Source organism: Electrophorus electricus, chromosome 11 (assembly GCF_041902795.1).
Source record: "Electrophorus electricus isolate QZ-2024a chromosome 11, ASM4190279v1, whole genome shotgun sequence".
In the NCBI taxonomy this organism is placed as follows: domain Eukaryota; kingdom Metazoa; phylum Chordata; class Actinopteri; order Gymnotiformes; family Gymnotidae; genus Electrophorus; species Electrophorus electricus.
Genome location: NC_137507.1, coordinates 4,127,481 through 4,147,458, shown reverse-complemented (window position 1 = coordinate 4,147,458; position 19,978 = coordinate 4,127,481). Strand labels below are relative to the sequence as shown.

Below are 19,978 nucleotides of genomic sequence, written 5' to 3'. Positions count from 1 at the left end.
CAGAAGCTGTAAACTGTTCCTCTCCCGTTTCCAGTGAAGCGAATGGGTAGCAGTTGGCTCTCTGTGTATGCTGTTCAGCTGTAGTGCATTGTCCAGAACTGACTCAGGGGTGCATTGTCCAGAACTGACTCAATGGTGGATTGTCCAAATCTGACCCATGGGTGCATTGTCCAGAACTGACTCAGGGGTACGACAGAAAGAAGATGAGAGAGTCTATTCATCATGATTAGCAGCTGTATCTGGTTTGTTAGATAGAGACTGAAGGTTAACAAAGATAACTCTGGGATGGATTGAGCATAACACATTACCCATAGATAAAGCATCACATTAGTTGGTATGAGAACTAAAGAAGACATCAATTAGTCTTCAATGGACTAAAAACAGCAGATTTAGTGAAGGTTTGGAGTCAAGAAAAACACTAAGATTCATAATAGTCTGAACAGTCTTGACAGCCACATTAGTAATAGAGAAACTGGACAAACTGCATGTAATATTGTATGTAATATTAGGCCTAGTAGAAAAGCTTCGGTCAGGTCTTTTCCGGCATCCATGCAGAGCTTTAAATCAGAAAGGCATTCTATCAACACGTCTACCAGGGAAATGTTGGAAGATTCATTGTTGGTAACAATAGTGGTGGAATTAGCACTAAATGTCATCTGCATAGTAATGAAAGCTGAGACCATGACCATTTGTCTCAGAGGTAAAGTGCAAATGATAAACTTGAGGGGACCAATAACAAGAACTGATCTTTGGGGTGCACCATGAATGATAAGGGAAGTGAATGATGTTTGCTTTCCTACTGTGTTTCTAATTAAAAAAAATAGGATCTCAACCATTCTTGAACCTTTATGTACCATTCTGGCTGAAAAGATACAATATGGATAGGCACACTTAAGTCAAGGAAAAGAAGAACACTTTGTGAACCACCCTCAATGAGAAGCTGAAGGTCACTGACAACTCTAAAGAGAGAAGATTTGGTTTTGTAATGTGAATGAAAGCCAGATTGAAAGGGAGCATAGAGATTATTTACAGTGCGAAAATCTTCAAAATGTGTCACTAACATTCTTTCCATCGCTTTTGGCTAAAAACAGAAGGTGGTAGTGCCATGGCAAGATTTCGTCAGTTCAACAGCGATAGCATGTTTGCATATGACATCATGTCCCTGCATTGCTATGACATCACATCCCTGTGTTGGTGTAGCACAAACTGCAGATGGAGGGCAGGAAGTGATTTTCTGTGTAGAAAATTTGTTTTCTTGATTAAAAAGATACCTGGAGGAAAGGTTCCTAGTAGCATATATCTACTACCTCAATATCAGGCAAGTCTTTCAGTTGAAAAATCCCTCCTCTTGGACCACGTCCAACATTTGTTGTGATTTTCTGTTTATACCTGTCCCTTGTATTATTATCTAAAGCAGCACAGCATTTGGCTTGCTTCCATCTCGTCCATTTTCGCACCCTGGCCTCCATCTGGATTTTGCGCGTTATCATAATTATGTGGCTGCAAATGATGTATTAGGCTAAAGGAACAGAGCTAGAAAGACAGACATGAATTAGCTCAAACTATGGGAGTGGAGATAGCAGAGAAGAAAGGTTGCAGCAGAGTCAAGCTGACAGATGAGCTACATTTAGTAATGAGTTCAGAGACCGTGATGGGATCTACAACAGAGGAACACATTTTCTGGAGCCAAAGATGGGATTTCTTGAAAATGGGATATCAGGGAGTAGAGTGGGATTGTGGGTAGATTTTGCTGACTTTATCCTTGAAGAAATTTAGAAAAGGTTCAAAATGTTCACCAATACTTGGAGTACTTGGAGAAGAGGATTTGAGGAGTTTGTCGATGAATGGTCTCGGCTTGAAGATGACTAAAGTTTTGATGGAAGAGTGATATGTCACACAATGGCATTCAGGGAAGGTGATTAGGCATTGAAGTTTGTTAAATTCTGACAAAAGTCTTTCTGGAAAGAAAAAGGGGTAAAAAGATTAATAACAGCAACAGTGGTGAGGAAAAGCATAAAGTACTTTAAAAAATGTATAATTGAAGCCAACCCGGACATGTGAATCAATTCACAGGCAAAAGTTTGATGACTTTAATGACCATGTTAGTCCACACCACACCAAGTTAGTAGAACACCAATTTTCTCACACCTACCAGCCAGACTGAGTGTCGGGAAGCAGCAAAACTACCCTCCATAAGAGAGTGACTGGTGATAACAACCTAATGACAGGATAGCAGCTCAGTCCCCTCAGATGTAATCAGGTGGTGTCAGGAGGTAGGAGAGGACTCAGCCTGGTAGGAAAGGTGGATGGTGAACATTCAGAGAACAGGAGGGAAAAATCCCAAGCATAAGCAAGAGTCCAAAAAAATACAATAAGAGGACAAATCAGTGAAGAGGCAATAACAAAAGCAAAAGGGAACAAGATGGAAAACTTGGAAAACTGGGGAGAAAGTATTATAACTGCTGGTATTCATATTGGAATGTTAGACATATTATTAGTAAGAAATCTATGAGTGGATATTCGAATTCATGAAATAATGCCATAACAGTGATTACAATAATAGCATATACTTAAGGCCCCTTTTTATCTAACTTTCTAACTTCACAAACTAGTTAAAAATGGCGGGCTAACTGATTCATTGTCCAGATATTAATGGATCATTGGTAAAATTGGTAAAATACATCTTAGGCATCACTGGCATTGGCATATCAGTGGATCATTGGTAAAATCCATTGTAGACAATAGTGAGAATAGATGGTTATCCTCTTCAATATGTTCTATCTGACACTTACACACTGAGACCCATAATCAGACAGAAACATAGAACAGATTAATGTGCTCTCCAGACATCTGATAACCAAGACCACATGATCCAGACACCAGTTCTCTCTCTCTCTCACACACACACACACACACACACCCCTGGATAAATGCTGAGGAATCAGCAGCCCCCTGCAGGCAAAAATGCAGGCACCACTACTGCGTGAAAGTGGGTGTGCATCCAATCCTCAGCAGCCTACACAGAGTGGTGGGCACAGGCAGACTGTTAAACAAAAAAAGCTGACATATTTGACTCGGGGATGCTGGCGGTGTGTGAAAGCAAAAACAGCATGTGTTAATTATTAGTGGCTGTGCTTATCATAGACCTGCTCTCTATGTCTGAGGATCTTAGTTTGCTCATTAGAACCTGACATTCAGATAAATGGCCATCTGCACCCTTTGATATGTAGAGGCAGTGTGCCATAGCAAAATACATAATTAATTCTATTTCATGCTGCACTGTTTTAATATAGTGGAATTGAGTTTCCATACTGAACTGTGCATTTAAAAAAAAAAAAAAAAAGATTAAAACTAGTATTGAAAATAACTGCCCTATCTGATGTTGTGTATTACAGAAATAATACTAAACTGGGACTCCAATGAACCAATAATAGTACCTAATAAGTCATGACCTCACCATCAACCAGGTACTTGGACAACGGCCTTAACAGCAGAATAGAATGCAGGATATAGACGTTAGCTTCGGGTTTACATAAAATATATGAACACCAAACGAGGTATTCTGTATGTCGAATACCACATTAGTTTGGATTCAAGACCAGACCTGATTTTAGATCTGAGTCCAGGTTGCGGCTCCAGTAAGGGGCTATGTCAGGGTATGAAACAAACTGCTGAAAGCCTTCAAATGCCAAGGAGTTAGAACAGTGTTGTGTGGAGGGTCAGCCAAAAGTCCTCCACAGCAGGGTAGCACGCTGATCAATAGCTGCGGGAAACATTTTGGCTGCAGTCATTACCATTGAAGGTGAAGCAAGTGTTAGAGCTTTGTGTTCTATTCACACTCCATTTATTTAATATCAGGTTTTGGTTATTTCGCTATCGGTTAATTCTCAATGTCAAAAGTATGCAAAACTGCATAAAAGCAGACGGGAGCAAATCCTTTTTTTATACAGCCATATAAAGCATCTCCAATTTACCAGGAGCCTGCCCTTTGCATCAGTATAATATATAATGTTGCCAGAGTTTCAAAGCCAAGGTTAGCCATTCCACCTTTTTCATCATTTTACAGTTGACTATACAACCTTGAAAGATATGAAACACAGCTCCCCTGAAATGCATCCATAACATCAATTGACGAAGTGCATCATAAATTCTGTGAGGTGCCACCGTTGTGTAACCGGTGCTCTGGGACAAGCATGGGAATGGACCAAGGCATGGCGGCCCAAACGCATACAAAGGCAAGCACAAATATGCTTATATAGACATGTACCAGGGTTCAGTATATGAACAGGGCATGCAGAGATCAGAACAGAGAATAACAATAGCTGCACAAAATATCATTTGTTAATCGCTATCACAATATTGGGCTTTTGCAATATTTACGTCGCAGAAGGTTGCAGTATACAAATGAGCCCGCTATCAAATCATGGCTTTTTTATTGCATGCTGCGAGCACTCTGACCGTCCTGAGACAGTTTCAGCCGTGTACAGAAAAGTTTTCTGCGGGTGTTTGGTTAAATCTCAGCAGTCCCCTGACCCACTAAATGTAAAAGTAATTATCATCAAACTAATTAATGCATGGCCAATCGCAAATATGCAGCACTGTAACCACAATATTGTATTTTGTCCTTTTTTTTCTGCAGCCTTGAATTTCAATATAGCAAAGTTGGAGAGCAATGTGCCCTGACCACTGCATGCAGGGGAAGAACCCGTGCAAATAGTTAGCAGAGTCTGCCAGGACAAATAAACTCCCAGTTATGCTCGCCCCCAGAGAATGCCAGAGAAAGTGCACGGTGCACATCCACAGCAGATCCTACCTGCCAGGGTCTGGACATTAGCCCAAGACAGCCAAATGCCCATGCTACAGAGCAACAAACAGTTCTGCAGAAAGAAGCAAACAGGAGTGCATGGTAACGTTATCTCACTCTTAACCCCAGGAGAGGACCACAGTGCTGTGAAGTTGCATTTGAGGAACTCTGACTTCGGAATGGCCCTCGGGGGCGTTAACCATTAATGCCTGCGCTAGGGCTACCAGGCCGGTTCAGGTTCTGAAGGCACATTCACATTTGCCCAGATACATTATTATCTGTGATATGAACTGAACTTGTGAATGTGATGGAGGACAGGATCGTTTGACCCTGAGCTTCTCTGTAGGTATGCTCTAGCGCAACTTCCTCATTTCCCATATGTGTTTAAAAAAAAAAAACAAAGTGCACTTTTGCCCCTGAGTAGGCATGCAAATAAGGAAATGAGGGACAAAACTGGGTCAGAAAAACGCACAGAGAGAGAAACGAAATTAGAGAACAGGGGTGAGGTTTCAGAATAGAATCTCTCCTGCCATATGACCTCATTTCATGTAGAAGATGTAGAAGAAGCCTAAAATTTGGTTGATGCATTGTGCTTTCATTAAAAATGTATTTTTAAACCAAATATCACCCAATTCACAGTAATAATAATAACAAAGTATGTATGAAAAGAACTGCCGTGAAAATAAATCCAACTGTGTTTCATCAGCAATTCATTAGTCTGCCTTTGACAACAAAAGAGGACACAGCTTTGACTCCAATAGCAAAAGGGCTTGGCCATAGTGTTGTGCTCACTGTGCAAAGCTCCACTGATAATGCCTTCCCCACAGACAAGCAAAACACGCCCGAGGAAGTGTTCCCATTGCTTTAGCTGTGCAGGTAAGAATTTTCCATTAACCACACCATTCTAACACAAATTGCTCCTTCCTGACCAAGGAAGAGGATTACCAGCCTCTGAGACTCACAAGTCAAAGCTCTAGTCAAGTGAAAGCCGCTGCAGGATTGGAGGATTTGTTGACTTCGGTGCCACCATAAACAGCCAATCGGCTTGTTCGGAAATGGAGCCTAGAGATGCCAGAAAAAGAAAAATGTTTTTGTTGAAGAAGAATTGAACAGTTTCACCATGTTGATAATTTGTTTTTTCATTTTCCCTTTTATTATAGAGGTTGACAGAAATGATACTTGTCCAACCTCCAATGGCCTGGAATAATCTATAGGTTGGATGTCGACATTTTCATTAGCCATTGGGGTGGAAAGAGTTGCCATCTTTGCAGCTGAAAGTTCAGTGTGAAGGGATCTTTCCAGTGTCAAGACAGACGGGTGCGATACATAGGTTTCAGGCAAGCTGTGAGATCAATAGCCAGGCGCCAGATCTCATAGGTGCCGCATTTGACAGGGCCCTGCTGACGTTGGAGCACTCCCAATGCACTCAACACTATGTTTTATTACCTAAGAATATAAGAAGGTTTACATTACTGAAATATAATTATGATTGTAATACCTCCAAAATATCTATCTAGACAATGCAGAAATAATGCATAATAATAATGGCTTACACACACACACACACACACACAAAGAGGAAGCCCTGGCATTCTGCATCACAAATAAGAACCAACCAGACATGCTCGATGTGTGAAAAACAAACAAAATCCTGGCCAGTAACCCGGTGCAGGCATACGCCATGACTCAGCTTCGAAAGACCCACCATTACATACACCACTTCCCTAACGACTGAGAGAGTGCTCCTACCGGTATTCAGTCAGTAAAGAAAATATTGCTCCGTATTGTTTATGAGAAAATGGGTCTGGATTTTTTAGGCCCATTTTGGCCCATGCTACACTTGTCACGTCATATGCCTTCTGACACAAAACACATATCGACAGCCTGTACCCCCACTCTGCAGTACGAAGGTGGTAAAACACAATAAAAAATGAGTTACTGTATTAAAATATAACCATATAAGCAACCCCAAACAGCCATGTAATACACCATGAAATATTAAAAAATGCTTTATTCAATCCTTTATAGAACCAAGCGAATAGGAAATAATAGGCAACATTATATACATTTAGAAAACACACTCATAACCTTTCTTCTTAATGTGCACAATTTTCCTTCACCCAGGTTTGAAATATTCATTTGCCATCTGGGTTTCACTGGGTTATAGCAGAGAGCATTATTGTGCTCACGGAAACGAGGCTGAAATTTCAGACGGCGAAAATTCTAAAGCGAGGTTCAAGTACAGTTCAGTATATCGTCAATTCCTCTTCCCTCCCCTTGCCGAGTGGTCCTCTTCGTCTCTGGGCGGGAGAGGGCACCTCTCTTTCTCTTCCCCTCGCCTTTCAGCGTCTCGCACGCATGAGCGCACATGCACACACCCTCGCTCATAAACGCACCCCCACCTTCAACCACTTTATGCACTCGGAGGCCATCTGAACACTTACTGGGCTGCTTTCCTTTCAAAGACTCTGCAACAAAAGATGCATTCCGCCAGTGGTGGGGGGGAGGAGCTTATAGGTTCTACTCACGTTTTTTTTTTTTCTTCTCCCCAAACACAGAAGAGCGCGTCTGAAAACCTTCTCCACAATAAGAAAGCCCTTCAATTACAGTCTGGTGGCTCAGCACAATAACCTAAGGTATTCTATATGGGTTCCCTGGCTCTCTGGGTGTGTGGACCACCACGGAGGAGCTGACTCAATCGGGGGCTCACAGGAGGAAGCGGAGGCCCTGACATTTGTGATCGGCAGCTGGCATCTGATTACTGCCTTCGCCTTCGACGGTTTACCCGAGCTGGGAATTGAAGGGGTCGAGGCGGAGCGCACCAGGCCGGCAAGTTGCAGGGGTTCGGTGAGCCGAAGAGGGACGACAGGTGGGGAGAAGAAGGATGTGCTTACGCTGGGGCCAGAGGGGGAGAACACACGCTCCGATGGCGCTCACCGTTTTTGGGGTCGATGGTAAAGAATGGCTGCCCTTGCAGGAGGCTGTAGGCGATCCGCGCACTGTTGCCGTAGGTGGGGTCATCGGCGTCCGTGGCTGTGATCTGGAAAACCGACGTTCCTGCCAGGGAGAGAGAGGGACATTTTTCTCACAAGGCAGGGGAGAGAAAGAAGAGCCAAAGATGAGATGCCCACGGAGCCAGGGTGCGAGCGCGGCAAAGGCGTGGCACGTGGCCCTCCGTTCTGAGGAGGCACGAAAGCGTGGTGCAAAGAGAACATAAAAGGCAACCCCATGCATAACCAAGTCACGTGACCGGGGGGCGTTGCGTCACTGCCACTGGCCATTAATCCTGTCCTCCACACAGCCCACCAAGTAGACTGGTCCGCAGTCATTACACGCTGTGTGTCGCAGCGTCGCCACAAGCGTCGCATGGGCCGGAAAGGGGAGGCGAGGGGGCAGCGGATCGGACTCTTCCGATGCTGGGGCACTCTCGGGGGAGAGGCTGAGCAGACAGGTCGTGAAGGAGGATAATTTCACAGCTCTTTGGCTGGAGTGCGGCTAATCGATTTCGAAAGGAAGAAAGAGATCTGCAGACAATTAACACTTCTCTGACACGTTCCCTGCAGCTGGGGGAGGGGCTGGGTGGGGAGCAGCCATCATTCCGGGCTGCAGGCTGTCTGCACTTGATTACTCGTGCATCAGCCTGGACAGCACTTTTATTGGCATTTTCCCTGAGGCAGGAGAGTGGGGGAGGGAGCTGTAAATATTTGGTTTGTTTAAGTTTGCACAACAGCGCAGTGACTGGGAAATGTTCCAGGGTGTAAACATTTCTTTAAAGCTTTTTTTAAAATGTGACTTGTGAGGAATATGGAGAAGCGCTTACATATTGACTGACCAGTGTGACATAGGACTCTGAAATGAGTGTGATTTATTTATTTTTTTACTTGTATGGAGCTGTTTAAGGGCTGTATCCTCGGTGCAAGTGCTCCGTAACCATGCCAATAGACTTCATAAATCGTGGTTGCAAACGAGCCAGGCTTAGACAGGCCAAAACCCTGGACGCTGCAGCGAAGTCTGCAGTGTTCCATCAGAAACTGATGACCCGGCTAATAAAGCCATGTGCACATAACACACCTCTCTCTCTCTCTCTTTCTCACCCACCGTTCCTCTTTCGCTCTTTCATCCTTTCTGCCTCCCAGCACCTGCACAAACACACAGCCCCAGTCGCACACACTCACCAATGTCTGCCATCTCCGGCACCGACGCCGTGAACGGCCCGTCGGGGAAGGTGGGGGCGTTATCATTCACGTCCTGCACCTTGATGATGAACTCGGACTCGGGTTCCACGACCCGGCCGGTGAGCCGGTCGAGGGCACGGGCGTGGAGAACGTAGTGGTTCTTCTTCTCGCGGTCCAGGCTCCGCGTGGCGTGGATGTCTCCTGTCACCTCATTAATGGTGAATATGGTGCCTGCTCCTTCTCCAGAGAGGAGGTACCGGACTGAGCCATCACCCTTATCTGAATTGGAGTGCAGCTGTAGAAGACGATACATATATATTAGCCCACTGCACCACGTTATCGTACCACAAAGCTGTGTTTTTATCATCCCCAGTAAATTACAAGGAGCTACAGCTTTAAAACTCCATGTAATTGCTCACTTCTGACACTTCCAAGGTTGCTCGTGTTTACGAATATGACGGTCACAGGGTGGCAGAGGATAAAACAACGTAATGAGTTTTGTCTCCAAACTGTACATCATTTATAAAGAATGCTTAATTGGGAATGGAATATCGTACGGGGCCTACATCTGCTAATTTAAATAGCCATGGGAAACTGTGGAGAATTTTATTGAATAACATTATATTACAAATCAAGTGTTTTTATTTAGTTAATTATGTTTATGGTTTAATTTGGGAGCACTCAGGCTTACACAGCTACAAATATATTCATGCTTCATGTACTGGGCTTTGGTAAAACCGCGGAAGCAAGACCAGGCAAAAAAAATGGATTAAATTGAATCTTGAAATATTTCAACACCAGTTTATGAAAGTGACTTCCAATTTCTAAGAAAAAGCTTTCTCCAACAGTATTTAGAATACTGTTCAAATAGGTTTGCTTTTGTTCTAAACAAGAGTCCATCCAAAAATTGCTATTCTCTTTTCACAATTCTTCTGTGACAGTGACAGTGTATTGTCAGAAAAGTGTATTGTCAAGCACCTTGTACATCCAGTGGGGACTACTTACCTCTGAGTTTTGAAAGGGAATTTTTAATGATGTGCACATACGATATAATAATGCACAACTCCTATTGATTTCCAGTCACTTTCAAATGCTGTTAACTGTTAGCGCTGATGCATGTCTTAGGAAGATTACCTTTTAATACCAGTGCAACAACCTCAGATAATTGGTCTTGAATTGAATTATGAACAGTGTGAACTAGACTGGCAATGGTTAGGGTCTTTTTGAGTATCTGAATTGCAAACATTTTAAAAGTTCAAATGTAAGAGCCAGCTAAGATAATTGTGGGGACATAATTCTTTAGTTCGCTTTCAGTTTCACTTCAGGTGTAAGGGATTTTTTTTTCTTTGTGAAACGCCAGCGTCATTTTCAACTTTCCAGGATTTCTTTAGTACAACGATCCCGCAGCGACCGCTCGCTCTCGCTCCATCAGAGCAAAGTTTGTTTTGTGCCAAGTTGTCCCCCACCCGGCAAATTCGCAAGGAGCAGATGTTGCAGATGTTCGGTTGCTCTGACATTTTCAGGCGAAAGCTCATGGTGGCCGGCTGGAGGAACGCAGAGCTATGTTCGAAACAAGACCACTGAGGGGAAGGAGCGCCTGCTAATTCACGCTGCGTAAGCTCGCGACGGGCTGCGCCAACATCCACCCAAAAGTCATCGCTACGTCACGATCGCTGTTAGATGATTGACAGAGTGTTCGACGCGAGTCTCGCGCTACCGTATCGACCCACATTAGTTCTAACAATACCTTTTGCAGATGAACAGACCAGGTAGAATTTACAGATGGATATTGTCTCCTTCGAGGCGGTTTATAGTTATACATGCAGTGGAAATGATCAGTGAAACCGGTGAATTTGCACTATATGTGTCATGTTAATGATCAATTTAATTATAGCGGAAATATTTGCTGAAGAATTGCCCCAGTTTTTTTAAACAAACAACAACAAAAATATTTTTCTTAATTGCAGTGCAAATCCAACGAACATATTATTTGTTGCAGTATTTAAAAAACATACAGCCCTTGGTCTATGTACTTTATGGATCTGATTTGCATTTCCCCCCCTTTGATATTCCCCATCAGTAATAAGTGGTTATGAATTTTTGATGCAGATTCCAAAGGTGTTTGTGTAGTAGCAACAGCAAACCTATTTGCATATCATATTCTGAGACAAATTGTGGACTTGCAAATTTTCCACGCACATTAAAATGTAACATGCTGCGCTATAGAACTACTATTGTGGTTGTGCATGCCACACGCATACCACATTAGCAAGCCGTGTCATTATAGTAATCGTATTTACAACAAGCTGCTCTAGGCCAGCAACTAGCCTGAGGCTAACTGGAAAAATGAAATGTGTGGAAGTATGAACCAATCCAGAAACACGATCGTTTGCAGGTCACTTATTCAGCGATGCATGCTGGCATTTAATGTGCTAATCATCGCTGCCGCTGCCCTACACAAACCGGGAACGAGCTCAATCCAAGAAGCTGGGCAACGTGAGCTGGCATGACATGTCCCCGGGTGGGAAAAACCCCCACAATGAAATAACTTGGCACAATGACCAAACTGCTGCAACCCTGAACCCCCCCCCCCCCCCCCCCCCCACCCGTGTGCATGTTGGTCTTGGCTGCCGCTTAGATCCCCAAGCAGAGACCAATTAGTCAGGACGATGTTCACCTTCCAAACCGCCTCCCTGTGGCTAAAAGGACGCTCGTCTTCAAGAAATGTTTGCCAGGATTAAGCTTTTACCGTGCCACGCCTTTCTTTTTTATACAGGCAGAGTTCGCGCTGTGTCTGGACAGTACACCCCCGGTCATCACCACACACAGACACACATACACAGAGAGAGAGAGAGAGAGAGAGAGAGAGAGAGAGAGAGAGAGAGAAGCAAGCAGCCTTGCAGCCTGCATAAACACATTCACTCCAAAACGGACTGGAAAGAAGCATCACCCAGTATATGGCTTGTAGAGCTTGAAGAGGAACATTGTTTTGAAGCCTTCACTGATGTTTCACACAACATTCACCTAACTTCCCAGCCTCCCTTTGGTACCAATGTTCACCGGCACCAATTGCATTTGGTGCAAGACTAGAATCCAGCCAGAGCCTCAGATCTGCGCAAGCCTCTGAAAAATGGTTCTTAGTCACACTGAAAACATTCGTACGGTGGTTGATAAATGTGGACTCTTTTATCAGTAATGTATTGTGTGCAATAGAAGGTAAATATGAAGAGAAGAGCATGGAATTGTGAGAAAAGATGACATTCAAATGTAGAGTCTAAAAATTATCCACATTAAGTCTCTCTATGACACAGAGCTGCAAAGAGGTATATTACCACAGAGAGCTGCATACGAGATCAGAAATCATTAGGTGTTTATTGCGAAAAATGATTCAGGTTAATATCTCTATCCCACAAAGCTACACTACCTCATGTAGCTGAATTACCCCCACAGATCTTCAATACCATAAAAACTGTATTAGCATATGGAGCAGGATTTGTGTATAGATATCCATTAGTATATAGAGCATTGGTAACAGTATGCTCCATTACTAAACAGAGCTGCATTAGCCCACAGAGCTGAATTAGCATACTATGCTGCTTTACCATATAGAGCTGAATTAGCATATAGTGCTGCATTACCACACCTTGCTGCATGGAGGTATTCAAATCATAAATCACGGGTTCATATTTCAGTTTGATATAGTGCCTCATTATCTTATAGAGATGCATTAGCACAGATGACAGACTCAGAAAGTGTTCAGGAGATACAGCATGAAGCATGCATGAAGAACACGCAATAAAAACAACCGCACAACGTATTAAGAAAGGTTAATGTGACGAGAACAGCACGAGCCAAGACTGGAATCAGTGTTTGAGGACAGGGAGTCGAACACCCCTGGATAAGTGAGCATTCATTATGATTTGAAACTCACGCAAGACCATACATGGTGCCCTTAATAACCTCGCCCTCCTTCACTAAGTGAGTTGATCTTGAATTACACAGAGCGCTACACTAGCATAATGTACTGCAGTAACCATTTAGTGACCACAAGCATAACAGATGCAGTGTGTAGTTACAGTGCATCAGTCAGTGTCAGATGCTCATAGTACAGAGGGAATAACATTTTGTGTATAATGTTTTGTGCCCGTGGTCTGTGCGAATGCCAGTTATGTTACGAGAACTAGCTAAAATTTCTACTGACATTTTAATCAAGCGTTTCCTGTAAGCCTTAAATCGGGATAATCCCAATATAACTCTAATCGTACTGGAATGAGTCTGAAGACCATTTGAGCTGTGTGTGTGTGTGTATGTGCGCACGCATGCGTGCACTTTAGTGTTTAAGTGACACTTTGATGAAATATTGCCTCATATTATCATAACAATGCCCTCATTAGGAATACCTTGCTTCACTGTTATATTGACCCTGTTCTGACAGCTTCTCCAAATGCTGTATCAATATTCATAACAATGGCTACATTAAGAGCAGTCTGAAGGAATAAAAATAATTGGACCCTTTTCTTTTCTTTTTTCCACGTCTCTTAGCAGGCACAGCAGTAATATGACGAGATTGTTGAGAGTAGAGAACCCAAGAGCCCTGCTTGGCTGGTGCGCGCTGGAGGTGCGGGAGAAGGTGCCAGCGGTGGCGGTGGTGAGGGAGGGGTTGATGCACTGCCCACGCAATGAAAGCCAACTGATTAAATCAGAACTCAGGCACCGCCGCTGACCACAAATTACACCCTCCGCGCCTGATGGAAAGGTCAATTTTACACTGCAGCTGGAGCCTCCGCTCGGCTAGAACAAAGTGCCAAGGTGTAGAACTTGGAGTTGGTGTAATTCGCCCTTCGTGCGAAGGAGGTGAGAGGCGTTTTTTTTTTTTTTTTTTGCCTAATCTTCGGTACGGAGACTTCGTTAGCCGTTGTTTACTGTACAACAGGCGCGCCCCTCCCTCGGCGGGGCGAGCTCCCGCTCTTGGCTAACACACAGGCTGCGTTCCTGGCTCCTCGCCCACCGCTGGCGTTACGGGGGGCTGACTCTTTCCTGCACGGCTCACAAGCTGGAATGGGTTTTGTAGCGGACACGCGTCAGTGGGCGAGCGCGGCCCCTGTGTCCATGGTTTTCGAGGCCAGCAGCAGCCTATCGGCACCTGGGCTACTAGAGATTGGCACATCCTAAATGGCTGTCACTTCAGGAGTGACGTAGCAATCCTGGTGGTGAATGTAATCTGGCTGCGCTGGGTGAGAACATGGAAATGGTCTGGGCTGCATCAGATGGTCAGTGGGCCGGCAGCGAGAATTAAACGTGCCTATCCATTTATGACTCGAACGCTTTCTAATTTATTCACTCAAATGTACTGCTAGCCTGTTACCTAGGAGATTTAACACACACAGAGGCCTAGAGCTTTATATATATATATATATATATATATATATATATATATATATATATATATATATATATATATAAAATTTATTTTTCCTAGGATTGCACTCTTCTGGACTGAGATTGATGTTCTGTTGGAGCCTCCTCCTCCAACTTAGGGATCACAGCCCCAAGCATCCCTGTCACTTCTGGGACAACGTTGATGTTGTCTTGCATGTGTCTACCTGCGTGTGTGCTGAGGGGATGAATGCGAGTGGTGTCTGTTAACGGCGTCGCTGCCCGGACTTTTGGGGGAATCGTGCGTGAGGAGTACAGCGGGGCTATAAGCGCTTTCGCTTTGCTCCTTTCCTGCTTTTGTGCAGGAACGGGTTGAACGTGCGGCTCATGCAGCATGGCAAGAACTGCAGGCAGCAATGCTCTGGTGGTTCGAATGATGGAGCAGAAATCACCGGGCTGACAAACAGAGCCCCACAGGAGTGGTAGTGTTACCTTGCCCTTGGGCTAGGCACTTAACCAACACTTCTGCCCAAGACTCTCGGTAACAACAACACCGCCAACAACTCCATGATAAAAAGCGTTTGCTTATTCATTCATCTGCACATATTTTCTTAGGATAAGTAATGCTTCTTCCTTGAATACCGCTGAATACCTATCATATAATTCCCAGTGCATATCGACTGGAAACCCTACCGGAGAAGTAAGCAAAAATCACACAAGTAAATGAATGTCTTAGAAGTTATTCCAGTTTATGTAAAGATTTATCACTGTAATCCAAGTCTGACGGCAGGATTTGAGTGCGCATCTGAAAAATGAGTTGAATTTCAGATCAATTATTCATTTGGGTTTCATCAGTAATTCAATTAGCAAATAGTGTCCCAGTTTTAGAAAACACCCCAGTGTTATAACCATCCTAAGCATCATTAAAACTGTTCAAAGTGATGGTGGCCCAACCATTTTATTTGTTATGATGCCTTTAGGATATGCCTGCTCTACTAATTCATATCTATTGAGTGTGTAGAATTAAGTTACACAGAAGGCCAGCTAGCTACTCCAGTCCTTGTAGTACCCTGTCTGTGCTTTCTGGAGCACTTCATACTGTTTTTTGACTATTGTGTCCAACTCCAGCTCCTAACCCACAAAAAAAACTGCTCCCACGATGATTTCTTTTCATTTGTTTGTCAAAGTCACACACTTCATGCCCTGCTGTTCTATTTGCGGCCAGAGGAGTTTTAGTAGAACATAGTAGAATACCATCTGGATACCTTCTTCTGCCTATATGACCATCGAAGTGTGTGTGTGTGTGTGTGTGTGTGTGTGTGTGTGTGTGTGAGTATGTCTGTGTACTTGCTGGTTGGCAACAAGTAGCGCAAGTGAGGGGAACAAAAGATGAGACTAAACCTGGTTCTGTCATGTGCAGGAAAAACCACTTCAGATGGTTACCAGGCCTACAGAAGGTTCATACCCCAACATAAAATTAAATGGCACCCAAGTGGCTAGAACAAGGCCCTGTTAGTGTGTGCCATGCTCCAGGGATTGGGGAATGCTCGGCCCTCCTGAAATGAACTCCTTCTCACGGTCTCCAATGATCCTGCTGTCTTACTGAGACTGTATAATTGGGAAGGAAATTAAAGGCTTTCACAGAAGGCCCAGATTTAAAAAAAATCTATTCTGTGGGTAGAACAGAAGGTATTCAGCAGGCTTGGTTTGTCCCATCATGTTTTCATTTTTACCATGAGACTCAACATGTCTTTGCCACTAAATTACAAGCAACAATGTTCCATTTCAGACTTCTATTTTTTCAAAACCTTTTGTTTAGAGTTGAGCTTGGTGTTGAGATATGAACATGGCCTCTCCTCTGCAGACACACCATTCTCATCACTGACTTCACTGAAAGGAAGAGAATACAGGTGGAGAGATTTTGACAAAGATGAAAAAAGAATTTTTCAAAGGTGAAAAAAAAGCACAAGCAAGCAAGTTCGTAGTGTCTCCTTTCAGAAAACTGCCATGTGCCCCAGACGCTGAGGGCATATATGTTTGTGTGTGTGTGTCTGTGCTTGTTGTGGGAGACTGTCGGAAGCCGCAGTCGGATGTTAGGGAAACTGGCCTCACCCAGTTTCAGTGCCTGAGGGATGTAGGCGGGAGGGATGTATTTCTTCTGCTCTGTCACTCCTCTGAGTCAATGTCATATGTGGTCACCGTGCTAGGGATGTCCTGAGCTAATACATAAATCTGGAAACTGAGCTGATCTGGGCCCTTTTTTGAATAAACATCATCGACAATGGAAGGTCAGGTTAAATTCTCATCCTTAATTGAACCTTGCCTACTGCACTGTGTTTCCCAGCCATCACAGAGGTGATGCTAACGGACATGATCTGTAACCCATGGCAATGAAGCACATTTTGTAATTGCAGTCACCACGTTTAGTAAGTGTGTGAAAGTGAGGAAATCACCTCTCTGGTATGTGTGTGAGAGTGGGGAAATCCCCTCACTGTGTACTGCTGTTTAGCACTGGACAGCATCCCTGGTCTACAATTAGAAACGACTGGATTGGTTTTACTTTACTGTACCTTTGTTTTGTGAACTGGGCAGCTAAAAACAATATTATTGGATAGACAGCAGTATCGGCAGGTAATATTAAATAACTTAAATGACTTATTGAATGGGACAAAACAAAAAAAACTTAAACATCCATACACCATATGTTAAATCAGTCCACAAAACAAGCTGCTTGTCAGTACAGTGACTGACAAAAAAGTTAAAATCCATCTGGGCAGGCAGAAAAATAATGGTGGTTCTTTTTTACAGTTTTATAACAAGTTAGTGACATATTCCTTTAATCTCCCATTAAATGAGGCTTTGGCAGAACTTTCATTACATTGCACAACTTCTGAGCTGTGTACCTTTTATGAGGTCAAGAGTCAAATAAACAGATAATAACATGACCAGTTTTGTTATTTCTGCTTATAATCAACTCTCTGTGCTCTCCTCTGTGATCTATGCAAGGGCTTAATTAATCGTGAACTGATCTGCTGGATGGAAGTAGAATAAACTGAATGCAAGATAAATCAGTAATCTCAAGAACACGATGTTCAAAGGAATAGGGGATTAATCTCTGTGTGTGGTGACTCAGTTCTCAGGAAAGGACATTGTTCTGAAAACACTGAAATTTCAAGAGCCATATATCAATAGCAATTTAATTGCAGAATGCTATCAAGCCTAAAGTCAGGAGATATAGAACAATGCAATCTTCTGATGAGGTTGGGTCCAAAATTGGAAATATTAGGTCTACATGTAGAATGAATAGCACTGATGAAAATTTGGAAAACAGCATCTCTGTGTGTAGATGAACCCAGATCTCTTACCTTGCCTACATATTGCGCTTCCGGTCCGATGTGTTCCTCCAAAACGAAGAACTGATTCCACACCCAGCCTCTCTTGGGCCGGTGATGGTGGTCCTTCTCGCCCTCAGAGAGTTTGGTCTGGTTGTATATGTGCACAGTCCGACCTGGACTCTCAAACAGTTTCGTCTGGTTGTGGGCCTTTGAGGTCCGTACAGGGCCATTATAGAGCTTGGTCTGGTTGTGGGCGTGTGCGGTCCGGAGGGGGCCGGCCGGAGGCGGGGTCCCATGGCTCCTATGGAGCACAGAGAGGCACAACAGCAGCAGAGAGCTTAGGCAGACCCCGCCCCCGGCCCCGCCCCTGCCCGTTCTCATGATAAAGCGTGAGGCCGCGGCCCTCCCTCAGGCCTGCCACAGTGGGCACCGTCAAACGTAGATCAGGCCCAGATGCCCAGCTTGGCGTGCTGTAGATCCATACTTTAAATCCAGCCACCTGGAGAGAGTCAGTGGGCAGTATTCACATCCTGGAGCAAAAGCGGCAGGTGGTGGCTTGTTCTGGACAGGACTTCCACTGAGGGGCTCACCAGCGGCAGTAGAAAACCACCATAAAACATCTGCGTGTGGAGAAAGAAAGGACACACACTGTACGTGAGCTGTTTAACTTAAATGTGGCTGGAGACAGCTCTGGCTCTGTATCACAGTGGGAATTAAATTCTGTGCAGATGGAAAGACACATTCAGTTAAATCACTTTTATCTACTGCAGTTGTTCCCAGTGTCACCCCCAGTGCTACTGGCTCCTGCAATGTAATGTTACCTGCTAATAAGCCAATTACACGACTCGAAATCAAGAGGTGTTTCAGAGCCACAATAGCATGAAGCAGTGCAGAGGAGTGACTCACCGGGAATGGAGAGGAGTGATAGATTATTCAGTGTAAGCATACGACAATGTAACAGTGATTTATTACTAAGTTATGAAGGTGTCCTTTGTCTGTAAATAATGTTGACAAAAAGAAGTATCGTAATCTGGTATTATAATCCAATCACCAATCAAAGAAGGGAAAGAATCCATTTCAGCCAGTGCATGGCTGTTTAAAATCGTTTGAACTGACACCCAGAATAATCTGTTGCCGGTTAGCCATCCAGTAAAAAATCTAATACGTTTCTGATGGAACAGGTGTTGTAGCATAACAGCAGGCATCGGATCTAGCAGTGCGAAGCTCCACTTTAGCGACGGTACGGTGCGACGAGTAAGGGACACTCGCGGGTGCAAATCCTCTTACGAGACGAGAGCTGTGAAGTTCCGGTTGCCTGTCCCATAGATTATAGCTTGGACCCAAGCTATATGTTCTGCCCTGCTGTCACATCCGATCTGACGCGGCTACAGGCAGGGCGTCATCTCAGAAGCACTTCCCTGGTGCCCTCCTCCTGCTGACGGCTTGGGAAGGGCTAATGAACAAAAGATATCTGCGAAGGATCCCTGGGGAAATGGTTAAGTTAGCACCGTTACTACCCCTACCCCTAGCTGAGGCAACCAACAGAGAGGAGGGTAAATGCAGTGACACGACTAAACTAGGCTTTAGTGACTGTTTTGGTCATTAACTAAACACCTTCCAGAAACAGTGATTTCTGATTCCAAGGGTATTAATGCAGAACTGAGGATGGTTTCTTAAAAGAACCTCCTATGGGCAGAGGAGTAACCTCAATGAACATAACCAGCTTGCTTTGAAGACCTTGGAACAAGCGTTAATAAATTGGGAAGGGCCAGAGACATCTGGTCCTGGAGGATAAGGTGTTCCTGACCCGTCCTCATCGCTGCAGACGTTTGGAGAGCTCACATTCGAAGAATGGTTGAAAATGTTTACAGCAACAATGAGGCAATGTCCTGTGTGCTTCCGTAAAGTGGAATAAACACTGCCCTGCATGTCACACACTGACAGCTGAGCATTTCGAAACCACAGCAGTCTTGAGTGGTGACATAGACATAGGCTTGACAGGAAATAGCCATTTTAAACTGTCACAAACAGCAAAGCATTCTGTTTCTCAGCAGAGCTTTGTGTTTGTATTGTTTTCTCACAGGTTTTGATTCGTCTGTTGGGAGTTTCAGATGTACACAAAACTCAGTAGGGGGGAAAAACTCTCTCTGTGTACACTATGAAGTTCAAGGTTCATGGGTTTATTTGTCACTGTCATACAGGGCACAGCATGTAGTACAATGCAGACTGCATGTATTGAAATGCTAGTAGGTGTAGACTACCTGTATGGCTTAAGGCAACAATAGTGA

At 44.0% G+C, this 19,978-nt stretch overlaps 1 protein-coding gene across 2 annotated transcripts in view; it reads right to left on the bottom strand.

Annotated features, from left to right (window-relative positions):
* The window catches only part of LOC113571986 (cadherin-18-like), a 71,383-nt gene that overhangs the window by 14,347 nt on the left and 37,058 nt on the right, over window positions 1–19,978 (bottom strand). For both annotated transcript variants that reach the window (XM_081723471.1, XM_081723469.1), the window contains exons 2-4: window positions 17,721–18,310; window positions 8,980–9,274; window positions 7,742–7,861 (exon numbers count right to left, since the gene is read on the bottom strand). In XM_081723471.1, the coding sequence (XP_081579597.1) occupies window positions 7,742–7,861; window positions 8,980–9,274; window positions 17,721–18,071 (766 nt within the window). In that variant the 5' untranslated portion in view covers window positions 18,072–18,310. The remainder of the gene's footprint in view (window positions 1–7,741; window positions 7,862–8,979; window positions 9,275–17,720; window positions 18,311–19,978) is intronic.